Source organism: Mugil cephalus, chromosome 8 (genome assembly GCF_022458985.1).
Source record: "Mugil cephalus isolate CIBA_MC_2020 chromosome 8, CIBA_Mcephalus_1.1, whole genome shotgun sequence".
Lineage (NCBI taxonomy): Eukaryota > Metazoa > Chordata > Actinopteri > Mugiliformes > Mugilidae > Mugil > Mugil cephalus.
In genome coordinates this window covers 17,205,612-17,230,266 of record NC_061777.1, presented here as the reverse complement: position 1 = coordinate 17,230,266, position 24,655 = coordinate 17,205,612, and the positions used below count along the sequence as shown (strand labels likewise).

Below are 24,655 nucleotides of genomic sequence, written 5' to 3'. Positions count from 1 at the left end.
ATTTCTTGCAACCGTAAAATATTGTCAAAATATTACCAGAGTCCATCCATTCATACTAACTAATGATCATCTAAGTTAATTCTGAGTTCCTCACATCTTACATTCTATTATAGCTTTTGCATTTGTTTGAAGTGTAAGTATTTAAAAGGATTTGTGTCTGGTTAAAAACAAAAACGACAAGAAGAAGCATTTAATCAGTCCACTTGGAGGAGTGGCACAAAGCTGTAGAAAGAGAGCAGTTTAGAAGTTAGGTGCCTTGCTCAAGGTCACTTCAGCTTCAGAAATGGACATAAAGAGAATTCAAATCAGTTACATACTTAAATCACCCACCACTGTTTGTACCAACGACAACATTAGCAATAAGAAAGTAAAACATTGATTGTGAGGATGAGCGCACACACAAGTGCTGCAGCTTCTGTATCTCCAAGAAATCACACAAAGCCATAAATCACACCTTCATGGACAGTAAACACAACTGCTGTAGTTAAAAAGACATTGCAGACCTTCACTTTCTGCAGGTCGTGGAGCAGTGATGGTGGCCTTTTACCACACAGTCACCGTAAGCACACTGACAAATGGACTCACAGTCTGGTACACAGGCTGCACAGCAGCAGAGGAAATGACTCTGCAGAGGATAGTGAAAACAGCACAAAAAATCATCTTCCTTCCCCCCAAGAAGTTGCAGACATGAGATATCCAACATTTATTTCTCACTACAATACTGGAGAGTGGTAGCACTTATAGGCTGGTTTTGTTTTATTTATTTACTATATTTTGTCAGTATGTCTATTTTGTATCTGTCTTTACCTTGTTTTTTCCCCTTTGCATTTGTTCATTCAGATTTTTAATCTGTATATTATGTACAAGAGAGAGAGGAACGTTTTTTTCGTTTGTTTGTTTTCCGCCGTGTAGATACATTTAGGGGAACTTCCTCGAGGGCGCACATTAAAGCCGCCATTTCCGATATTGCTGAACGCATCGGCACGTTTCCGAACCGCGCATGCGCCGGAGCTCGCAGTGGGATCGGAGGGGCTGACCACCGGACGAACGACAGCCTACCAGCCCAAAAAAAAAAGCACCATGTGAAGAAAAGGTGTATAAAAAGCCACACGAATACGGCAAACTATCCAGGGCGAGGACTTAATTCATTCGTCTCACCGCCGCTGGTTCAGCGATTTTATCTCAGTGTCGGCAGAGAGCGGATGGACAGAGAGGAGGAGGAGCAGGAGCAGGACGGTCCGACCAAGGGTAGGTAAGACCTCACCGTCCACCCCGGTCTCATTGTGTCCGTGTCCGTGGGGCTGGACGTGGGCTCTCACCGGGCGAACCCCCCATCTGTTCTTTTGCGACAATTTAGTCAAGTTGGCTAGTTTGTCAAAGTGGACAACTACTGTCTCAGGTAGCGTGTAAAAGTTGTAGCTACGCGCCGCGTCGCTACGGCCATAATTTAATTTGAGAGAGAGAGACGAAGAAAACAGACTGGAACCAAAACCTTTTGTAATATTTCTAAACTTATCCGTCACTCGCTTCCTCTGTAGGTTCCTGTTTTGTGATGACATGTGCAAGTCTTAAAAAGGTCTTAAGATTTGTGGTGTGGACAGTGGCCAAAACAAACCCATAAATAATCAGCTCCTTGCATTTAACACACATTCTTTAACCTCAGTATTACTTAGTGTGGACCGAGTACTCACATTAATGTTAATGTGGTGGCTTGGTTTTCTATTGAGGTGTAAGTGCTTATATTTCATATAAGTTAAAATCCTGTATTTTTATTCATGGTTTAATATCGTCCCACTAATGTATTAACATGTAAACAATAGCAGACTGAAGTAGATAGTTTTAAACAACTTTCAGTCATGACAGGTGAGGTGAATAAAACCAGTCGTCACTACACAAAGCGCAATGAAATTCAGTTTGGCTTCTCTCTATTACAACACAAAAACAAGACAACTGGACGGATAACATAAAAGTGGAATAAATACGCCCCAATTAATACGTGACTCAGAGCATCAGAGAATAAAATGGAAGCAGCAGCACGATGCCTTCATCGTTAAATGTGTCAGGAGGAATGTGCAAGTGCCAGAATCTGAATTGGCTTTTACAAGGGCCATATTGTGATCGCTACACAACTGGGTCAGAGCTCTTGTGATGTGTTACTGGTCTGCAGTGTTTGCTGTCGGCATCAGGCTCATAGAGGGCCAAGGCTTGATGCGAGTAGGGGAGTGAACGCTGGCTCATGTGGTCCGAATCCAACAGACGGGCTGCTTGAACTGAAATAGCTGAACAATTCAACGCTGGCTCTGATAGAAAGGTGTCATTGCGTCACTGTTTGTTTTGTAAGCAGAGCAGTCAGGGCCGAAAGCGTCTTACAATGGCCACATGAGCATCAAAACCTAAGCATGGTTGCCAACCACGACACCCTTCCGTGGTAACGGTATTTCCCGGTGACTGTGGCCTCAAAGCAAAAATGATTCAGGAAACCATGCTGGACGACGATCCAGACGAGCTGGATCCATGGAGGGCCCACATTGCACCTTACAGGACTCAAAGGATCTGCCGCTGACGTCTTGGTGCCACATACCACAGCGCACCTTCAGAGGTCTGGTGGGATCCAAACCTCGCCAAGTCAAACCTTTTTTTGGCAGAAAACGTGGGGACGTAACCGACAGGTGGACATAATGTTGTGGCTGATAGGTGTATACTGTACAGCACATTGTGTCTTCATCAGGATATAAACGTCAGTCAAGTAACTACACATGTCAGATAAATGTAGAGGAGTCCACCGCGGCCCGCGTTGTGTAAGAAGGGTCGACTTTGAGTTCGCTAATAATGGGAACGCGCAGCTTACTGTTTGTTACGCTGCCAAAGCAAAGGGTGATCGTACGGCCGAGGAATGTGTGATGGTCTGCCCCGCTTTGACTCCAGGGTTTCCTTCACATCTGTTTGATATTCAGAAGCTCGGGAAATCGGGAAAATATGAGAGCGAGGGAGGGAGTCCCTGGTTAATTGGAAATGCATCAGCTCCGCGAGGAGCGGCGCAGCCCTGTGATTGGTGCAGTTTGAAGAAGAATGAGTGTAGCCCGGAGGCGTCCACAACATTTTACGTGCTTTCTGACACGTTAGTTAGTAGCAATTTGACCCTTGTAAAGGTCAAGGAATGTGAATAAAAACATAGCCTGAGGTCGGGTTTTAAGGACGCACCACAGAGCATCTACGACACAGTGTAATCAGATAGCTTTCCTTGATGGGAGTCCGTTTAAAGTTTAGATGGAGATTCATCAGCTAAGCACTTGAGAAAGCAGTGGCACAACTCAAGCTGAAGTGGGCGAACCAGCTGATGTTACGCCATGTTGTATTTAGTGGCCTCTATGGATGACTGAATCCTCGTCCAACAGTTGTTGATTGTACGTCGCTTTGTTTATGAGCTGAAGAGGTTTGTTGTGGCCCTTGGCTAAAATGTCGACTGATTGTCTTGGCAAGACAATGGTTGTTATGTGTGCGTGGTTTCGTTGGTTTGCTCGTACTGTCCAAAGATTTGTGGGTGAAGCAGCGACACAGAAAAAGTCTAGTTTTTCAGGGCCTGACTGAGCCGCTACAACTGCTATTTAAAAATAGACATTCTTTGGGTCATATGGTCAGCTTTCGTTGAGTGAGGTCTGGTCTGAAACGAACGGGGAGAAAGCTGTGGTGTCATTACCGTGGTGCTGCGGGTGTTTGTGTCCAAGAAATGTGCAGTTGAAGCATTTTTTTTCTGCACTGTCATTTCCTACACCACTGAGTGCAGGTGTGTCTGTTTGACCTTTCCGCGTGTTTGTGTGTCGTTCTTACGTTGGGGAACATAATTGAATTAATACCGTCGCACCGGGACACACCTCTTCAAAACTTTTTAATTTTAGTGATAACTCTGTCAGTGTCCGGGTTAAGGTTTGTTAGCAGGAAATGAATGTAAGCCAATGTACAAGTGAAACACAGCTGTGCGTGCGTGTGTGTGTGTCCATGGCTTCAGTTCTCTTTGTGCTACTTTTCTGCGTCTGTGTGAAATAAAAGGAGTTAAAGCTCCCGGAGTTTGAGTCCTCTCCTCCTTCCCTACTGTAATTGGTGCCATCTGTTTTGGCTGTGGCAGCAGAGTCTGAGGAATGTTGCGATCCATTATTCACGACCTCTTTTGTTAACTTGGACTAGGGCAACCAGTGTCACTCCGCAACATTCATCACCACGGTCCAGTTCAAACCATCCAGGGGATAAGTTGGAGGAATAGACTAATAGTAGTTTTTTCCCCCCTCAAACCTCCTTCCAGGAGTTGAAATATTTCCCTGTTTCCCAATAATCAGCACCATGGCTTCCTTTGCCTCCTACTGTTTTTACATGTAGTTTTATGTGCTCTTTTTTAGTGTCTCCTTCTTCTTCCTCTTAAACCTCTTCAGTCTGGCGTCTTTTCAAAGGCTCCTTCGTTTCATCCCTTCGACACAGCCGAGTTTCTCTGTGTGACAACACGCAAATATTTAAACTCTGTGTGGTTGAAATGTTTTTACTGACCAGAAACAACAAGAGACAAACAACAGTCCGACAGCACTGCTGTGAAAGTCATCAGATTTACAGACTAAGACGGTCGCTACCTGACGGCCACATGTAACCATCACAAGAATCCACAGTATTCTCACTCTCCATCCCTGCCTTTCTCCTTCAGGTAGCAGACACGTGTACCATGCCGACGAGTGATGGCCCCAGCCGCTTCCCCGTCTTTGTGGCTCCGCCCCACAACACCCATCCGAGGTGTCCGGGCTACGTTCCCGGGCGGGTGGCTCCGGTCCGCTCGCCGCCGCCTGCCAAAGCTCCGCCACCTCCGCCGATCAAACCTCACGGACCGCGGCCGGAGCAGCAAACCACGTTCAACTGTTCAGAGGAGAACCAGCGCAGGGGACTCGCTCAGAGGAAGAACACCATCATCTGCTGTGGGGTGTCGGCGGGGGCTTTCCTCCTCACGCTGATCCTTGTGTTTAGTCTCAAAAGTGGGCAGGAACTAGATGGTGGGTGTTGGATATCACCGATGCTATCTCTTATTATTTCTTTGTGCGCTTCCTGTGTATTTGTAGGTAATAACTGTTCGTGTTTACAGAGAATTGTCCGGACCACGACCTGTCTCTTAGTAGCTGGAAACCAGGTCACCAACCAGATAAGGCCGTGTTTGTCAGGAGGGGTAACTTGTTTAGATTGGATGCTTCTGCTACGTTACATTCACTTATCATTCAGTCAGGAGGTAAGAACATTTTGCACTACATCTGTCATGTATTGACACTGAACTAACTTAATTAGAAGTTCAAGTTCAGTTTTTGGTCTTTATGAAGGACACAACGAACAGTAAACAGTTTTTTTTCCTCTGACTTGTCGCAGGTCGAGTAGTCTTTGCAGACAACGCTGAAGGCACCAAAAACATAACCTTGAGAACTCACCACATCCTCATAGAAGACGGCGGAGCCTTTCACATCGGCTCGCCCAAATGCCGCTACCGCTCTCGTGCCACGATCGCCCTCATGGGCCGCTCTGACAGCAAGGCTGTCCCCGATGTCCGCGGCCTGGGCCGCAAGTTCATCGCCGTCAAACGCGGTGGGACTCTGGAGCTCCACGGCACTGAGAGGCTTTCCTGGTCTTTTCTGACCCGGAGCATCCCGGCCTCCGGCCTGGCCTCGGGGGGCCACGTCTTCCAGAAGAACTTCAGCCGGGGCATCAACCTGCGCGTGGTGGACCAGGACACGGCCGCCGTGCTGCTGTCTGAACGCTACGACACGCACGACTCCCGCAACGACAGTCGCCGACTCACCCAGCTGCTTCGCTCCCTCCCGGCTGGACGCATCGTCACGCTGGCTGTGGGAGACTCCGCCGTCAAAAGTCTGTTGGAGGAAACCAAGAAGGCCATTGAGGAGATACTCGGCAGCAGATTCGTTCATGATCTCAAATACAGGTAAACACTGCTGCCTCATGACTGTAAGATGCCTTGAAAACCAGGTATTTATGTGCTTGTGTATGTAATTATGTGCTCTTAGAGAGTTTGTATTGGTTCTCCATGGTGCGCTGTTAAGTACAAGGGTCTGGAATTGCCTTGTTTACTCTCGGTCTCCTGGGACTGATTAAGAAGGTTAATGTGTTTTTGTTAAAGTGTACTCTCTCACCTTTGAAGCCTCAATACATCTGTTCCAGCCTCCCTTGTAAAATTTTCCCAATCCTTATCACGTGGGACGTCGTCCTGAAACGTTTCTATTAATTTGACTTCCTGTTCCCTCGTGTTTTCTGCGTGTGTTCTAGCAGAAAAGGAAACGCGTACAGGATAACGGGGTTACGGTCACAGTTTCCAGGATTTGTGTAAAATGATGATGATGTTGAGGAAAGTTCTTATTCCCTTTAAAATGACAGACGCCAGAAATGTGCAGCGTAAGCGGGTCCGTTCCTACTCAGCGGACGAGTGCTAAAACTGAAGCGCACAAAAATGGGAGAAGCGGGTTTTGATTTTATGTAGCATCTTTTCTTATTGTCACTCAAACACTCTTAAGTCTAAGTTCAGTCATTATCTGCGGCTTGGCCTGGCTGGATCTTAAGCAGGCTGAGAAGCCGAGCGCTGTGCTAGATTCCCCAGTGTCATGTTTCGTCTGTGGTGATGGATGCCAAGGCAGCGCAGATGTTTCCAAACAAATCTCCTCGCAGCCTCAGCGGCCTCAAACGGATCAGACGATCGCCTTCTGTGCACGTACAGAGGTGCTTGTGTGTGTGTTTGTACCTCAAAGTTAAGGTTGTCTTTTTACCGTTTGTTTCTATCTTAGCTCCGTGTGGATTTTCTTACTGTGGAAGGAATTTATGAGACAGTTTAATATCTTGTTAAAGTCACACTATGACAGGCCGAGGGATTTTAGGCTGAAATAGTTGGGACATGAGACACGGATGACTGAGCACAATGGTTTCGATTAGTTTACATCGTAATATATGTGTGTGGCGGAGGAACGGCAGGTTACGTTGTTGAGTCGTGCGAATTGTGCAGCATATTTTATTCTTGTGTCAGAACATTTCACGCCTTGTGATCTCAAACGCAACCCCACATACGTTTGAGTTTCCACCGTTTGATTTCATAGGCGTCAACCATCCTTCCTGTCACATACATGCCACTGCATCCTGGCTCGTGCCTGTTGACCTCCTCTGTCTTTAATCATCGTCTCTCAGGAGAGCATTTACACAAGAGTAAACACGCGGCCCCGTGGCGATTTCACCTTCAGCCTCCACACATTCGCTGTTCCGGTCGAACAATGAGGCTGTTAAAGTGTGATCAAATCGCGGATGTGGCAAAAACAAAAAGTGAAACAACCACTCTCTCCTGTTTCCTTTGTGTGACTGTCACGGTTGGGCTCATCTCTGTTCGAGTCAGGCAGGCACGTCGACAGCCCGGAGACAGAAAAGGGGGCCTTCCTTGATTTTGTTCCGCAGCAGGACGACCGCTGGTGTTGTAATGACCCTGCGCAGTGTGTCCCCAGATGGATCCTGTTTTTGTATCAACGGGGTGCACACTTACGTGGCACATGGTCTCTCATGAGAGCAAAAAGATGTGTTTAGATTATTTTTGTGCTAGCGAAAGGAGGCAGATTGTACACAGAGACATGCTGGAGTTGACACCATCACAAACCGCTGATAATGTTCAAAGAGGTTTTACAGGTAAACACAAAAGAGTCATTTTGGAAATGATTTTTAAGGCTTTACTAACTTGGTCATGGTGTGTGCTGTAGATCCATCACAATATATGATGTAAGAGAACTGGAGAGTTTATTTTAGGATAGTTTACTGTATGTGGAATAGTCCCAGCAATGCCTCAGTGGAAATTAGATCACTTCTCTAGTGCATACAAGTGCCTACCCAGATATGATTCCATTCACTGCTAATTGCTTGAAAACTGTGGTAACTTTGTTGTGGTTGTGCTATAGATGAGAACAGTAATCTTCAAGCTTGTTTGGACTCTTGCAGTTGATACAAATCATTCTTAAGGACCGTAGGGCGTGACATTTAAAATATCTACGACTGACATTCACAATGTCTGGTTTTAAATCATACGTCCTTAACAGCGCGGCCCACTCCCATTCGCCGTCCACACCCTCTCAGCTGAAATGATTGCAGTTTCTATTTATTTAAACGTTTCAAACTCGTTTAAATAACATTTTCTTGACATTTCTGGTTTATAAGCGTTTTCAATGGGGGAGGGAGGACACGGAATAAAAGATGAAAATGTTTTTGGGATGTGTCAGGTACAACCCATTATTCCTCTGAGCCGTGTGAACAGCCTCCCTGGAATCTCGATGCATTTCCTTTAGTTTTCTATCTTTCATTGATTTACTTGATATTCATTTGCCTTCTCCTCTTTCACCTCTATCCTGCTTGAGCCATACCTCATTCACTTCACTCTATGCATTCTGGTATATATACAGAGACTCTCCAGCACTGAAATGCTTAATTCATCCACAAGATGTTATGTAAACTTGGTGCTTCCATCTCCCCCAGCTCGCATTATTGCAATGAGTCCTACCCCCGGTCCTTTTCATTATTGGGACGTCTTGTTCTTTTGATATGAATGTAAAACTCACGACTTCATCTCCCACTTTTCTTTTCATCCCTCTGGTCCCTACAGACAGGCGTGGGCCTTGGTGTCCGTGGTGGGCGGTGGTAACGCCTCGTGCTCGGAGGACGTGAGAGAACACGAAAACCACGACACCGGAGGGAGGGCTGTGGCCAGGCGCAACTTCACTACCGTGGACGGAGTGGGCTTCTCAGTCACTGCCTACAGCGAGTGGACGACCGGTGAGAAACGCCTCACGATGGAGTCAGTTCGTAAACCATTAAAACATTTAAAAATGATATAGGAGATGTGGATACTGGAGAGTTAATATTCTCTCAAAGATGAATTTCAATCACTCGTTTAAATTAGTTGCTTGTTATTCTGATAATCCACATTCAGTTGCGTTTATTCTAACAATGAATAATTATGAAAAACAAATGTCAAACATACCAACCGACAGTATTGGATATTTTCCTTATCCTTTATTCCTAAAAAAAAAAGTGTGTGACACACATTTTAAGACGATAATTCAACATTTGGATTTACTTCTGTCATGTCAGACTCTGCCTCTTGTTAAATACTCTGCTGTACCTCCTAGGCTTCCCCGTCTCGGGCTTCCAGGTGGACGCCGTGGATCAGGTGGTGTTAAACCTGCAGGACGAAGTGCAGCAAACCTGGAAACCGGGGGACGAAATTGTAGTCGCCAGCACGGACTACTCCATGCACCAGGCTGAAGAGTTCACCCTGCTGCCCTGCCCTCACTGTACCAGCAGACAGGTCAGGATACAAGGTGAGAGAGAGGCGACCGTGATGTGAATATAGAGGATTTGGTTTCTTCAGCTGCAAATTAAAAGTCCCTTTAGCTGCGTCAGTGTCCTATGAGAGCCTGCGGTCGGCTCGTTTAACGTCCCCATTTCCTTTTATCGATGCTGGTGTGTGTTCATGTCATGGAGGATGATGACAACAGAGTTGTAATATCTGAACAATGCTCATTTCAGGAAAGGGTGGAAACGCAAACAATAGTCTGAAACATCTTACGCAACAATTGTTGAAATTCTCCTAATGGCATGTCTGCATTTGACACGGAGAGTGCTTCCACAAGTACAAATATTCCCTCTCTAGATGATGCTCTGAGGCCGAAGCCAGCTTCAAGACATTTATTTGCTGCAGAGGGAAGGAAAGTAACTTTTGATGCTGCAGATCCTTTCCAAATGAATTAAACTCTGGATCTGCTGCACACCTGAATCACTCGACAGATAATCTTTTCTTCTCTTCTCTTAAACGGATTAACTTATTTTCCCTACATAGAATTTCGAAGGAAAATCGAAGTGTGATGTCAGATTCGTAAGGGGATTATTCTGAATTACTCATCCTACTTTGTTTGAGCTTCAGATTCTTAGATATTGTTGACTAAGTATTAAAGGAAGAAAATGTGGGTGTCGGTTCTGAGAAGTGAGTCATGCTGTACCAAAGAAAGCAGAAGACCAAAAAGAAGATCTTACACTTTAATATAGTCAATAAATAGGATTAGCAGATGCAATACATTATTCCATGTGTGTGGAGGGATCCCATTTGCTTTTCAGCTGTTCTGATGTAAAATTGCTGAAGGAGGCTAAGAAAAAATTGCCAGGCCGTGTTTTATTTTTTATTTATTAGTTTTATTAACTTCTTTTTACAATAACCACAGGGCTTGCGTGGTTTAGATTACCTTTGTTTCACATCCTCCGATCTTTATTCTTCCTGTTTTTTTTTCCTGACGTCAATCCTCTTCTATTAATGAACAACAACTCCCTTCCTGGGGAGCAGCCTGTGTTAGTTTTTGGAGTTTATCAGTGTTTGTTTTCCTGCTTTGAGGAAAGGCTGAGCTGTACTGCTAAACATTATCACTGGCACCTAGTGGGCAAGCGCACGTTCTGCATCTTTGAAGAACTGATTATTTAGCTTCTTATGCACTTGATTGATTTTAATTTAAAGTGTCTGGGCTGGTTTCAGGTGTGTGGTGTGAGGTTGGTTGCTACGGTTACTGTTCCCGTGGTTAACAGTGGCATGCGTGCCACCATAGCATAAGAAACAAACTCTCTCCGTTTATCTCACAACCTGATTCTTTTAAGCTGCTATTTCATTGTGTTTCAGGATGACACGTGCCACCTCAGAAAGGTTACTGCTGCACAAAATCATTTCTTACGCCCTTTCCTGGTTTTGTCCATTCTTCCAGCCGATTAATCCTTAATAATGTCAGTTTATTTAAGCATTCGAGCAATAATCTACCTGTGTTGCGTTGTGTTGTGTGTGTTTCTCAGGGAAGCCTCAGTATAACCATGTTGGAGAGATCATAGATGGAGTCGACATGCGTGCTGAGGTGGCTCTGCTCTCCAGAAACATCCTCATCTATGGGGAAATGGAAAGTTCCTGCTACGGAAACAACATGTGCCAGTTCTTCAGCCACGACACGTATGGAGGCCACATCAAGGTCTTGTTCAGACTGCACTTTATGTCTATATTTGTATTTTTCTTCATCACTTTAATGACTCATTAAAGGTCGCTGTGTGTGGTTATTAGTTTGGTAGTTTCCACACTGAGAAGTGTGAATGGATTCTATATTTAGAGACATCATTCTTGTTTCTAATTTAGTTTATACTAAACTAGTTTAAACTACCCCCCCCCCCTCTTCTGCCTCTGCATTCAAGTTTTAATTTTGACACTTCCTGTGATCCTGACCAAATACTGAAGACAGATTATATTCATACTCAGCAATAACTGGAGCATCATGTCCCCCCTGACCTACATTGGTCTCTGTCTTCACGGAGTTCTCTGTAATTTTGGAAACAACGGCTGAATACCATTCAGTGTTGGCAAATACACAATAACATTCCTGGGACTCGATGTAATTTGCCCCCCGTGTGCTAAACAACATTTTTCTTTGTCTTTGTTTACCATATGAAATCAAGCGTGTCTCCAACAAAATCACTTCCACTTCTATTACACAATGCGCCTTTTAAAACCCCATCTACGTGCAAAGCCTTTGACAGTCTTGTGAGTTTGTTGTGTTGCAAATGCTTGCAAGAACTCACCCATATGTCGGCAAGTATTTTCCATGCTTACTGTAGAAAGAGTGTGCGTGCGTGTACGAGTCAGACGGGGAGCAAAGCAGCTGGTCAGTGTGTATTTGAGTGTGTTTGAGTTCACTGAAAGGATTGGCCAATACCCCCTTAACAGAAACCAGACCCCGCGGATTATGCCATACCCACAAAAAGACCTCCTAGAGAGCATTGTACAGCATATTTGCGTTGAGTTACAGTGAATTTATAGTACTGCGGTTACCAACGCACGGGGTCTATGCCAGTGTGAGACATTTCTTCTTGTGCGCTCATCAGTCTGTAACAACGCCATCCTAACACTAGACGGCGCTGTGTCTTTTTTGCCGCTCGGGTTCATTTTTGTTTCTATTTCCTGTTTCGCTTTCAACGATGGCGACTGTAACACAAGTCATACAAATGCGTGTATCTCCAAACCTTCTCAGTTAAATTCACCAGTTCTTTAGCGGTCTGTGTCACCGCAGCGTGTAGTTACATTTCTGGGGAGGTGCTCCACCTAATGGATGGAGTCTCCGCATCAGTTAACGCAGAAACATAACATTGCAGGTTATTTGTGGCCATTCATGTTTGTAATGTTATAATTTGAAACGTGTGCTTCTCTACCTGACGTTGGTGTTTTTTGCAGTTAATCTTGAATTCGCGTCTTCCGTCGTTTTCAGATCTTGAGCAACTTCACGTCTGTGCATCTGTCCCACGTGGAGCTGAAGAACATGGGTCAGCAGGGAGTGCTAGGCAGCTACCCCGTCCACTTTCACATGTGCGGGGACGTTGATCAGAAGGGAGGCTACCAGGAGCCCGCCTATGTGGACGGACTCTCCATACACCACTCCTTCTCCCGCTGTCTCACTGTTCATGCCACCAACGGTCTGCTGGTTAGTAAAGTGTGTGTGTGTCTATGTCTATGTATGTGAGGAAGTAGGAACGGCAGATGTGGACACTAATGAGGACCATGTGATACTGGCTGTTTGTCTGAACACTCGTCATTTGCAGCTCCTATCACCAGATTACTGTAATTGCTTGTTTCCTTCTTTCTGTTTCTTCCTCCCATTTGTCCTTAAATCACGTTTGGCAATGTTTCCTGTCCTGTCTTTCTCCTTTACATAATTTTTCCAAGTGTTATTTGTCTTCTCTGTATTTATTGGTCAAGTAAAAAAACAAAACAAAACACGATTAGTTCATCTCAAGTGTGTTTGGTAAAACCCTGTCTGTGTGGGGCGTGGTTGACTTTGTGTCATTGGGATTCTGTGTGGTTGATGCCCTTTATTGACGTAAAATTGTGATATGTTTGTTCCTGTTTCCTTAGGACCAAAGCATTCTTCCTAACTGCGCAGAGGAAATTTAGTTCAAATTTCCTGATAGGATAGGTTTTTCCTTTTTCCTACCGGCTCTATGACCCCGTGTGAATTTTTTGGGTTTATCTTCTTCAGTAGCTCTCTTTAGACCGTCTTTTTCTCATGATAAAAAATGTTCTTAGAAGGGGATTCATTCAGGAATTTTAAGCACTTTAGAGGGCAGGCACATCTATCTGTTGGAACGTACTGTGTATTCCTGTGGGGAATTTATGCTGCCAAGAAAAAAATGCTCTAGCCCTTTTGTTTACTGGGATTCTTTTGCATACTTGGGTGAAAACTGCATTTTCCATAAAAGGGAAGGGCTGTAAATAGGATACAGTACTAATTTTATTTTTCTTTCTCATGCCAAGCTGCAGTCCCTTTGTGCTCTTAACAGCGTCATTATGTTTCTGGTTGTCTGTCTGTACGTACGCACATCCCATTTTTGTGAAGGACAAATCTCAGCAATACCTTAAAGGAATTTCCTCCAGATATATTTTTTATTGTTCCTCTTGGACACTAAGATGGACTCATTATAAATCGGTGGTCAAATGTCACGGCTATCTCACAAAACTCAAGAATTCATGTTTATCATAACAACATTTCACACAAAATGCCTATTTGCATTTTGTATCCAAAGGGCCAACTTTACCATGGCGTCATAGTTCAAAAGGGTAAATTTGACATCAGTCTAGACAGATACGTGCGATGTGTCACTGGACAGGCCGGCAGAGTGGGTACACATCTGTGAGGCTCTGATTATTTTGTACTTCCTTTGACCCAGGTGAAGGACACTGTAGGATATGACACACTGGGCCACTGTTTTTTCCTCGAGGATGGCATCGAGCAGCGCAACACTTTCTACCACAACCTCGGCCTGCTGACCCGACCTGGGACTCTGCTGCCCACCGATCGCAACGAGACCATGTGCACCAGCCTCAAGGACAAAGTTCACAAGGGCTACACCCCCTCACCCAGTACAGAGTGCAAGTAAGAGAGGAGTGTCATGTCTTTGTATGTTTACCTTTAGATTTATGGTTGGTAAAGTGATACACACAAGGAGGTCATTACACATGTAGTGCTGAAACCCTGAGTTCTAGTTAACGGCTATCAAGCGTGTGGCTTTAATCCTGACATTTAAGAAGGGAAATGGTGATTTCCACTTGTAAATGTGTCCATGTCAGGGTACGTCGCTGACACTGGAGTCAGCGTGAGAAACCGCTTGAGATAACGTAGACATCGTTTAAGAGAAAACAGATGGTCTGTGTCTGTGTGTGAGAGAGATATTGTCAGACTGGCTTTATCCGTGAAATAACAACCTCTCCTCTTTCTATGGGATGTTTTTATGTCATACCATGAGAGAGAAAAGTGCCTCTGTAAGCGAAGCAGCAAGGACTGTTTCCAGGAGTGTGTGTGTGTGTGTGTGTGTGTGTGTGTGTGTGTGTGTGTGTGTGTGTGTGTGTGTGTGTGTGTGTGTGTGTGTGTGTGTTGGCACAACTGTGTTTATGTTAGGATGGTGGATTATTGTAGGAATTTAGGGGGATCCCAATATTCTTTGCTCTCTTCCCTGTTAATCAAAGTTCCTGATGTGACAGTCTGCACTGCCTTTTTAACATATTTTTCTGTGTATCTTTTTGTTTGTGTGTGTGTGTGTGCGTGCGTGGTGGGTTTGTTTTCCAGGGCAGTCTCGACCTTCTGGATTGCCAATCCCAACAACAACTTCATCAGCAATGCAGCTGCTGGTTCTCAGGTAATAACACTGGAATTTTATAAGAAAACACAAATGAGAGTCGCCACAAACAAGAGCCCCTTATTGATATATTAACTCTTGTGTATGAGGAGCTTTAGCGGCTTCACTGTTGTCTGAACGTTACATAATAAAGAAAGATTTCCAGGCTCATAATGAAGTGATCCATCAATAAAATGTGATTTTACCGGCTTTAGTTTTTGATAGAGGGATGCAATAACACAGCGAGACGCCTTGCGTTTTAGTTCGGCACAAACAACGCGGAGGTCCCCAGAGGAAGGTTATGTAGTGTTCCGGATATCTGCATGATCCCTGTTGTCTGATTGTATCTGGTGCAATCTTTAATAAGCCAACAATCTCAAATAAACTCCAGCATCTGGTTTGTTTTTGCTCCAAGACCAGCATGACAACAGTACGACATCATGGCCTACAACCACCACCTCCACACTGGCCCCATAAAAGCGTAGATGATATGCTGTTTGTTGTTTGTTCATACTATTTGTCTTGTTTATTTCTCTGCTCTTCTTTCAGGATGCTGGCATATGGTTTGTGTTCCACAGCTCTTCCACTGGAGACTCTCACGGGCTGGTACCAGAGACCAAAGCGGAGCTCACTCCTCTGGGGATTTTTTACAACAACCGTGTTCACTCCAACTTTAAGGTATCATCAGTATTGCTTGGCAGCACGTGCTCTCTTTTCAGTGTACGTTATGATATAGCACGTGGAACCGGATCACTCTGTGCCGTCTCCTTCAGCCTCTGTGTTTTTTACAGAAACGTGGGAAACAAGTATAATTTGTAAATAAATACGTTTAATTCTCTGCTTCCTCACTTGGTTCCCTCCAAAAAAGGCTTAAATAGAGGCACATGCAGACACTCTCACCCTGGCGTGTGAGCTGGTCCTACAATGGTGCTCTGTTATGTAATGACAGAAGTCGGGCAGGTGAACTGTAAGGTCTTTGTCTCATGGTGGACGGAGCCCCGAGGTTTAAGACTATACCTCGCTTATACCACAAGACCAACTCAGAGCACAGGTTTTCCATACACATAAGACACATAAACAAACACACATAGCTTGACATATAACATTTTCCTTTTATTTGTTTTACAGTTCGGATTTTAAATGTATAAACTAAATAATATAATGTATAGGAAGGTGTCATGTATATACACCGTCTCCATGAATTATTCACATTCTGATTCGTCTTCCCACATTAGCCCGAACAGCCCTGAGTTCATAAATTTATATTCAGCGCATTTATGACTGCCTCAGGCACCACACTATAAAATATACAAGTAGACCTGTTTATACAAGTCCAGCAGAAGTAGACTTATGCCCCTGCATTCATCTTTTACTGTAGTCTGAATTTATTTTGGTTTTACATTCATTTTCCTAGGCGGGGCTGTTCATTGATAAAGGTGTGAAGACAACCAATGCCAGCGCCGCTGACCCTCGGGAATACCTTTGTCTAGACAACAGTGCCAGGTGCGTATGTGTGCAGCTCATTTTACATTTTTAGTAGTACACAGTCATTAATAAATATTGTTCCAATCTTTATTTGTTAGCCGTGACTGTTTATTAATTAATAATGAACCAAACGTATAAACCTGTAAAGTGTAAAACTGTGAACAGTTAAAGGGCCTATGGTGGGTTTATCATATGCGTCGCGCTACATGTGTAAATATGAAGGTATTTGTGGTTTACTAATGTATTTGTTTAATGCCACTGCCAATAACTGGGTATGAATGAAGTTATTTATAGCTCCGTGTCGTGTAGCCACTAGGATGTGGCCATTGATAGGGATAGATAGATGGCTTAAGAGCGTGTTGCTGCGTTTTTGTGGAGGGTCTGTCAAGTTTGTGTTGACAGAGAAAACAAGGCTTCGCAGATAGAGTTTCCAGTCTGCAGCTCCCAACCCAAATAGAGCCCTCAGCTAGATGGAAAAAATCCTGTGCGTCCACTGAGACTGCTGGCTGCTCTCTGTGTATGTCTGTGGGTGTATGCGTGTGTGCAGAGGTATGAGAGGAAGGGTTTTAAACGGCAAAATGTGTGAAAGTGCATGAGAGAAGGAGAATTGTGTTGTGTCATGGCAAGAAACTGTAGTAGAGTTAGATATTAGACAGTTATGAAGTGATTCACAGAAGTTTTGTCTAACTCTTCACACTTGTGAAGCACGTTGGTCCCTAACAAGGTATTTTCACAACTAATAGCAATAGTTGCCGCCTATACGCTAAAAGGAAATTTGGTTGCTTTCAAGCTGCGGTATCAATGTTGGGCAAGTCACATTTCATAATATAAAGGGGGGTTGGCTAAAAGCATTTCGTAGAACACTCATGTTCCCAAGCGGCATAAAACCTTTTGTATTTTCAGTAATAGTGTTATATCTTTTCCAATAATGCTACTCTCAGGAGGCAGTGTGGGAGGCAGCGAGCGCGGAGTCTGACGATGGAGATTTACCGATTTATAGCATAGTGATTTAATATTTGCAACCTAATCAGTACGCTCGTGTTACTTTGTGCATGTGACCAACTCAAGGAACACATGAGCTGAGATATTAGGAGGGAAAATAGGTTGCAGCGGTGCAAGAATGAAAACTTCCATAAGCCATAAATGGAAAGTCGCACGTACAGCAGCAGTAGAAATGTGTGTGAATTCACGTATGTGTGTGTGTGCGCTTTCAGATTCCGACCACACCAGGATGCTGACCCGAGTCGCCCTCGGGTGGCGGCAGTTATCGACACCCTGATCTCCTTCAAGAACAACGACTTGGGCGCTTGGATCCGAGGGGGAGACATAGTCATCCAGAACTCTGGGTGAGACGGATCGCAGACTGTGATTCAGTTTGCGTCATCCTGGCAGCCAACTCGTAGTCTTTAAGAGAGCAGAGGGCCAGAGGTTTCTGATTAAAGTCAAAGAATGGTGTCATCGTAGCATAAACTAGGATGATCGTTTGTGCTGAAAATATAATTTAACTCCCAGCGCAAATCTTTGTGGTGACAGCATCTGCTGTTCGTAATGAATCCTTATTTTTCTCCCTCTCGATTTTCTATTCAACAACAACGTCGGATTTGCAGTTTAAAGTTTTTTGACTTATCTGATGTAATATATCACTATCACATGGTCTATTAAATAGGTATTTAGGTCATTTCTTATCTTTTCTATTTATTTTCTGAATCCTGGCTCAGTCACAGAATCCACTCTGCGTATTTCATTTGTATAGGATTGTCTGTACAGAACTGTTCGTTAACAGACATTCATTTTTCTCTCAACAGATTTGCTGATAATGGAGTGGGATTGTCCTTTGCCAGGTATGCGCATATTTTCTCCTCTTGCAAGAGATTTGCCAGAAACCATTTGTGAATACTTGATACTGCTGCTGCTGCTGCATCACCCCTAAAAAGGCTGAAATTATCATACACGTGTCTGCAATCTGTACATGATATAATGCACTTTTTATTCTCCAGTGATGGCAGCTACCCTAAAGATGAAGGATCCAGCCAGGAGGTGACACAGTCCCTGTTTGTGGGTGAGAGCCGAAACAGAGGAACTAATGGAGGACAGAATAAATACTGGGGCGTCGGAGGGGTGGATGGAAAGACGAGGACACTGCCTAGAAACAGGTGAGAGGGATCACGTGTGAGGCGTTGAGGGGAAAAGTCTAAATCCGATTGAGTTTTCTCAGGACTCGTAGTGGAATGAGTTGGAGAAGGTGCCAAAAAGGAAATATGCTGGCAAAACAAACAAGGAACACAGTTGAACAGATGGATAGATGAGGCAGCTACAGCCACTTTTAGCTGTAGGACAACGTCTGTAAGTCTGAAAGGAAGTTCTGTTTTGACTGACTTCCCTCTAGTGATATTTTAGGCGATTTACAAAATACTGGAAGAGCAAGAAAGCAGAATTTGGTTCCGTTCGGATGGAGCTCCCTGCTGTTTCATCACTTTCTCTACTTGGTGTGCCCTTTAACACTAGACAGATGTTTGATGACCAGTCTTAAATTTGACTTTTTTTTACATTGCAAGGATGTTTTCAAGTACTCCCGTGATTTAAAACCAAGTGAGACTCTGTCGGAAATCCTGAGGCTGAGTCAGTTTAGATTTGTTATACAAGAGCATACTGGCACAATGCTGCCTTTTTTTAGTTCGTGGCCACCGCGTTACAACTTTACAACAATTTTACGGGCTTTCTGACCGCACGGTGACATCTGGCATGGCCTGCTTCTCTGTCGTCATTGTGGTTACCGCCAAAGCCGCTGACATGTGTTGTCTCTTGCCAAGGAAAACGATGGTGCTTTCACTCAGTTTTCACTTAATCATCACTTATACTATGCTTCTCTAAATCCACCGTAGGACGTTCCCAATCCGAGGTTTCCAGATCTATGATGGTCCTGTGCGGCTCACACAGAGTACGTTCCGTGGATTCATCCCTACCCCAGAGCGTTACACCAGCGCCGTGGGATTCAACTTGAAGAACACCTGGCAGCTCACCCCACGAAACAACCTGTCCCAGCTCAGCTTCCACTCCACTGTGAGTCAACTTCATTTGACAGACCATTAGCGCATTTGACAGTTGAACGCTTTGTAAATATATGTGCATTGTGTAATGTTTTCGGAAGTGAATTAAGATGCAATGCAATATGCAGCCTGTTGATACCCAGGCGGTGGGTCTCCATGTGCTTTTATTTTTCCATCTCTACTTTGACCCAGTGTACCATTCCTTTGGTCTGCCAGTGACCATACTGATTAGATCAGATCAGAGTTCATCCTAAATTAGAACTGGGAGTTGTTTGAGAAAGACAGGAAAAGAAAAGGGACAGGAACCCCTTGTCAGGGAGTCCTCTGGAGATATATTGTAAATCACTACTGCCCCCTGGTGGTGGTATAGAACAGCGCACCGTCTAAATACGGCACTATTCAGCTTTAATCGCTTGAGTAATGTCACAATTATAGACCAAACATTCATAAAAGGAAAGACGGCAACCATCAGAGATGAAAAAGGCTTCTGTGTGTGACATGCCAGGCTCTATTTTATATTTCCATTTCAATGATGACTGAGATTATCATGCTAGAAATGGGCCAGAGCAAATAGCTACATTACACCGATCAAAAGTAATTACTGAGCATCTGCAGGTGAAATTGGAGGTTCAACTGAAGCATGTCCTGTAATTTATAGATCATGATAACATTGCATAGATGCATATATGTTGTCATTTACATGTTATAAACGCTATGTCCTCAGATGGGTCTGCGAGCATTCTTTGGTCGTCCTGGACAGTGGTTTGAAGAGAACGACCTGGACGGTGACAAAAATTCCATCTTTCACGATGTGGACGGGTCAGTGACGGGTTACAGAGACACCTACGTTGGCCGAGCAGACAATTACCTGATCCAGCATCCCAGCTGTGTGAAAATGGCCGAGTGGAATGGGGTGACCTGCAGCGGCCGCTACTCTCAGGTACCGCACATCAGGGTCAGCACCTCATTGTCGCGCTGTGCTTCTGTACACTCTCCCTGACCCGCCACGACGTCCTGTTTCCATTCAGGTTTACGTGCAAACTCAGGGAGCTTCTAGCCTCAGTTTATCCATCAGCAGAGACGAATACCCTGCCGCTCCTCTGGTGCTGAGAGGGATTAACAGCCAGGGGGCGCAGTCTCAGCAGTACCAGCCCATCCTGATGATGAGCAAGAGCTACACTCTGCACTGGAGTGGACCGGCGCCCAGAGAAGTCGTCCTCTCTCTCATTAACTTTGACAAGTGAGTAACAAGAATCAGCAGTATGCGCGTCATGGGATAAGTTTAATGAAATTGTGTCCATTTAAGCGCTTTTCATGTATTATATTATCATATACTGATCATTTTAAGAAACCAGGATGTAGAAAAGTTTTTATTTTGTAGTCCCAAATGAAGTAGTTTAATTTCCTTCACTTTCTCTCATTCAGAGACGACTGGGTGTTGGTGGGACTCTGCTACCCATCGGATACCACATTTCAGATCATCGCTGACATCAACAACAGGCAAAGCAACACCTTCGATGACATCACAGACTACGGCACCGTGTCGTCTCTCGTGCAGCTGGAGAATAAACCAATGGACAGGAAGTACTTCTTTGATAAAACTTCTGGGTGAGCGATCAAAAGTCCAATATTCACTTTCCAGTTGTTTCTCTTCTGACCCTCTGATAAACACTCCTGGACTTGAATGTACCATCTTAACCTGAAACATGATTTGAGGATTTAATTACTCCCAAGTGTCTGACAGTGTATTTCTCTCAGCTTACTGTGGCTTTACCTTCGGGCCCGTCATGGCCGTGATGGTCATAGCTACTGTTCAGTAAAAGGCTGCGAAAGAGTGAAGGTCACGGCCACTACATCCTCCAAACAGACCTGTAACTGTACAGCCAAAGCCTACCCCAAATACGCCAAGACTCCTTCTGCAGTGGTGCCTATGCCGGCTTTGAACAAACAGCCCTGCAAAGACTGTGGTGCTCAACAGGTTCGTCTCGCTACGTTTTAAGTGACCTCAGGTTAGCCACTTTAATCACAAGCTGCCATTGTTGATCAGCGTGTTCTGTCTCAGCTTGTTTTTTCCAGTGAGCCGTGGACCTCCTATCTTCAGACCCAAGTCAAGTCTCTCAGTGTCAAAGAGGAGCAGAGAAAAGACGCCGCATCCTTTATCACTGTGAGTGTATGAGGCTGCAGGAAAGAAATACAAACATTTGGATGTATAATTAAAACTTCAACCTTTTTTTTTTTCCTGTCATCCACCAGGTGAATGGGGTGACCATGTCCTTATCGCAACCTGGGTTTTTAATTGTCTCTGTGGACGCCTGTTCTGGAAAAGTCTCCAAGAAAACCTCATTTGCCAAAGTGGATGCCAAGATGGAACAGTACCTCAAAACAGGAATACCAAAGAGGTGAGATAAACAAACTGAGCCCAGAGCTTTAATTTGAACTCAACCACAGTGAGTAACAGGTCTTTATTTGAAGCAGGCTTGTGTTTATTTCTAATTGTCTCTTTATCATAATAATAATAATAGTTATCTGTAGTACAATACCTTGCTTTGATTTGCTGCTGTGACTGTAACCATTTTAAATAAATGAATTTTGATAATCTGAGACCATGCATTTCATTACAGTGCTTTTATTGTGAAGCATTTGCAAGCACGACATATTTAGCAAAAAACATCAATTTCTTGGATTAAACCTCATGCACCACTAGCATGCACATTATATGAGACACCAGGAGTCCACCCTCACATGGACATAGATATGTCCCTGTTTTATTTCATTTTAGTTCATTATTTAGTTATTGAATTATTTTTATAACAACCCTACTGTATAGTACAGCATAATTCTTGCTTAATCTACAGACCTGTTTGTTCCTCCAGGTCAATCGTGCTCTTGGCGACACGGGGTCAGTCAGAAGGCCTGGTTGGTCTGGCACCATACCTGGTCTCCTTAGGTGTAGCCAAAGCTGCTGATCTGACCAATAAAGGTTAGTGACCTGTTTCCCTTTTCTTTCTTTGTCTGGTAACTCTATGTTAAGTCTCTTTTTTTTTCCTCACGCACTCTCGTTGCTGCGTCTCACCACAGAGAGTCTGGCACTTTGGGGGTTCCAGGGTGGTTCTTCACCTCCTTCATGGGTTTCACTACAAGTCGGGCACGGGGACGACTTCCTGGGGCTGCAGGAGCGTTACGTGCCCCTGGCTTTGGAGGAGTACGGCTGTTTGCCACCTGCAACTCAAACGCGCAAAGACCTGGAGCTCCTCAAAAAAGCCACAGGACGACAATAGCGACTAATGTGAACTCTTCTAACGTATCTACCCAGAACTCTCTTGCACACAGATACACAAACACACAGTCAGCTGATGAATGTGAACTGCTGAACCTTTAATTTATTACCAATGACAAGGATGTTTACCGATGGTATTTTATTATGAACGGGGTGAATATTTTTGTGATTTTGTTTGTGTGTGCGCGTGTGTATGTGTCAGTTTGCCTTAGGGCCGCAAAGTCAATGCACTTTCCTTTTAGAGACACAACTTGCCTTATCTGCCAAAGTCAACAAATGGAGCTTTACAGACGAGCAACAAGACAAGTTCTTTGACCAACAGAAAAAATCCAAATCCAAAACATCAACCTACCAAGCTCATTGTTTAGTGTGGAGTAAATTAAATGAAAACAGAGCCTAAGCTATACAAAGGCCTCAATGGAATTACTGAAATAAATTACATTGTTCCTGAAATTAGACCACGTTTGGAATGGATTAGATGTGCTCCGAAACAAAAGGAAATTATCAAAGCAAATTCCATTTCATCTGAAAATGAACTTAAGCCAAAAATGAAAATCTACTCCAGTAAATCAAAACCAGTACATTAGGTGTTACAGAATATCTTTATCTTAAGCCTAATCATAACAAGCCATATTCATTTTAGTATTTACATTCTAACATACAAGATGCCATTAAATAGAGAAGTTACTGCATCGTATTCTTTACTAAAATCTTTGACTGGAAAACCTCCTCTGATCATCGTGCAGCTGTTCAACTTAAAAAGACTTTAAGCACCTTTTTATGGATTCCTTTATGGACTTACTGGATCTTTATTTATCTTTTCAGCGTGATGATCTCTCCACTGCTGGCCACATGTGCAGCACAAATATATATATATATATATATATTACTTCTTTTTTTGTTTATTTTCTCAAACAGAGTTGAATGTTTTACCTTTCGTCTGCCTCATTCCTGACTTCCTGACTGATTCCTGACTTTTTTTTTTTTTTTTTTATTCTAGGTGCATTATTGCCAAAATAGTATGCTGGTATAAATTACAGGATGCCTTTTTAGAATTTGTATCCGGACTGTATATTAGTGAGCCTCAAGTGCATACAGATCGTACACCAGCTGTAAGGTGTGCCCAGCTTTATGCTGAAACTATATAATCTTTGACTGGGTGTATGGATGTGAGCAGGGCTCCCCCACTGAGCAGTATGCCTACCTATTTGTGACTGTGTGAGCTGATGACCGAACGTATGAGATGGAGGGATAAAATGACCTTGTTGCCTTTTAACCACTCTACTGTTAAAAAGAGCAGAAGAAAGAGAAACACATAGCAATCCCTTTGCCTTTTGTTCAAGAGATAATTTGAATGCACAGAGTTCCTCACGTGTTTGTTTTTTTTGTTAGAAGTGTAAATAAGAACTTAAAAACTGTACATGCAGTGGAAAACAGGTTGTCAATAATGTATGTATTTGCTGTGTTTTCTTAACTGATAAATCATTAGAAAAAAATAATCCTTTCCAACATTCGGATGCAGCGTTTGTTATGAAATTGCCAATTAAATAAACATCTATGCTTTGTGGTAAAATCCCATTTCGTCGTTTGCTTGCAGCAGCAGCAGCAGCTTGAGGACGTCTTCTCCTGTTTGTTACGAGCTTAAAAAAAAATCCAAATGGCTCCTCTTATTCCGTGTTTGTCATCTGCATCAATGCGACGACTTCACCACTTGGGGGTAGCCTAGTGTTTTTGAGCAATTCTTGATACCGTCTCTCAAATTAATTTTAGCAGAAATATATTTTTTGTATCTGACATGCTTAAATTAAGCCAGCGCAGTAAATTGTGTGTGTGTGTGTGTGTGTGTGTGTGTGTGTGTTTCGGTAATATTGAGAGGATCTCTTTCTCAGCTCTGGTAGCTTTTAATACACTACCATCAGTAGCTTTGACTTGAAATTGCCTAATTGAGTTTTAATGAACCTCTGGAGATCAGAGCTCCATCTTATATATTAGGTGTTTGGTTATAAAAAAAAAAACAAAAAAACATAAAACCATGTAGCTGCTTTTATTGTGTATAATGCATTATGGATGAGTTGGGTAGGAAACTTTTGCATCCTTAATCCACAAG

The 24,655-nt window shown here is 43.7% G+C and overlaps 1 protein-coding gene across 2 annotated transcripts; it reads left to right on the top strand.

Annotated features, from left to right (window-relative positions):
* The first annotated feature begins 1,006 nt into the window (after nt 1-1,006).
* Nucleotides 1,007-24,121, top strand: cemip2 (cell migration inducing hyaluronidase 2). 2 transcript variants are annotated; one of them, XM_047592127.1, is made up of 24 exons: nt 1,007-1,248; nt 4,688-5,027; nt 5,117-5,257; nt 5,392-5,959; nt 8,657-8,826; nt 9,183-9,374; nt 10,885-11,054; nt 12,339-12,551; nt 13,795-14,000; nt 14,691-14,760; nt 15,289-15,417; nt 16,154-16,242; nt 17,439-17,570; nt 18,030-18,065; nt 18,222-18,377; nt 19,107-19,284; nt 19,996-20,211; nt 20,300-20,511; nt 20,697-20,879; nt 21,030-21,249; nt 21,334-21,435; nt 21,525-21,670; nt 22,145-22,251; nt 22,350-24,121. In XM_047592127.1, exons 2-24 carry the CDS (start codon nt 4,706-4,708, stop codon nt 22,547-22,549), a joined length of 4,158 nt encoding a protein of 1,385 aa, XP_047448083.1. In that variant the 5' UTR covers nt 1,007-1,248; nt 4,688-4,705; the 3' UTR covers nt 22,550-24,121. The 2 variants fall into 2 exon arrangements, with proteins under 2 accessions (XP_047448083.1, XP_047448084.1); XM_047592128.1 differs by having other exon boundaries at nt 1,007-1,252.
* The last annotated feature ends 534 nt before the right edge of the window (nt 24,122-24,655 follow it).

Coding starts and splice junctions, on each gene's coding strand:
- cemip2 (XM_047592127.1), top strand. CDS start 4,706: ATGCCGACGAGTGATGGCCCCAGCCGCTTCCCCGTCTTTGTGGCTCCG. Junction 11,055..12,338: donor CGTATGGAGGCCACATCAAG/GTCTTGTTCAGA, acceptor CGTCGTTTTCAG/ATCTTGAGCAACTTCACGTC. Junction 19,285..19,995: donor AGCTCAGCTTCCACTCCACT/GTGAGTCAACTT, acceptor CTATGTCCTCAG/ATGGGTCTGCGAGCATTCTT.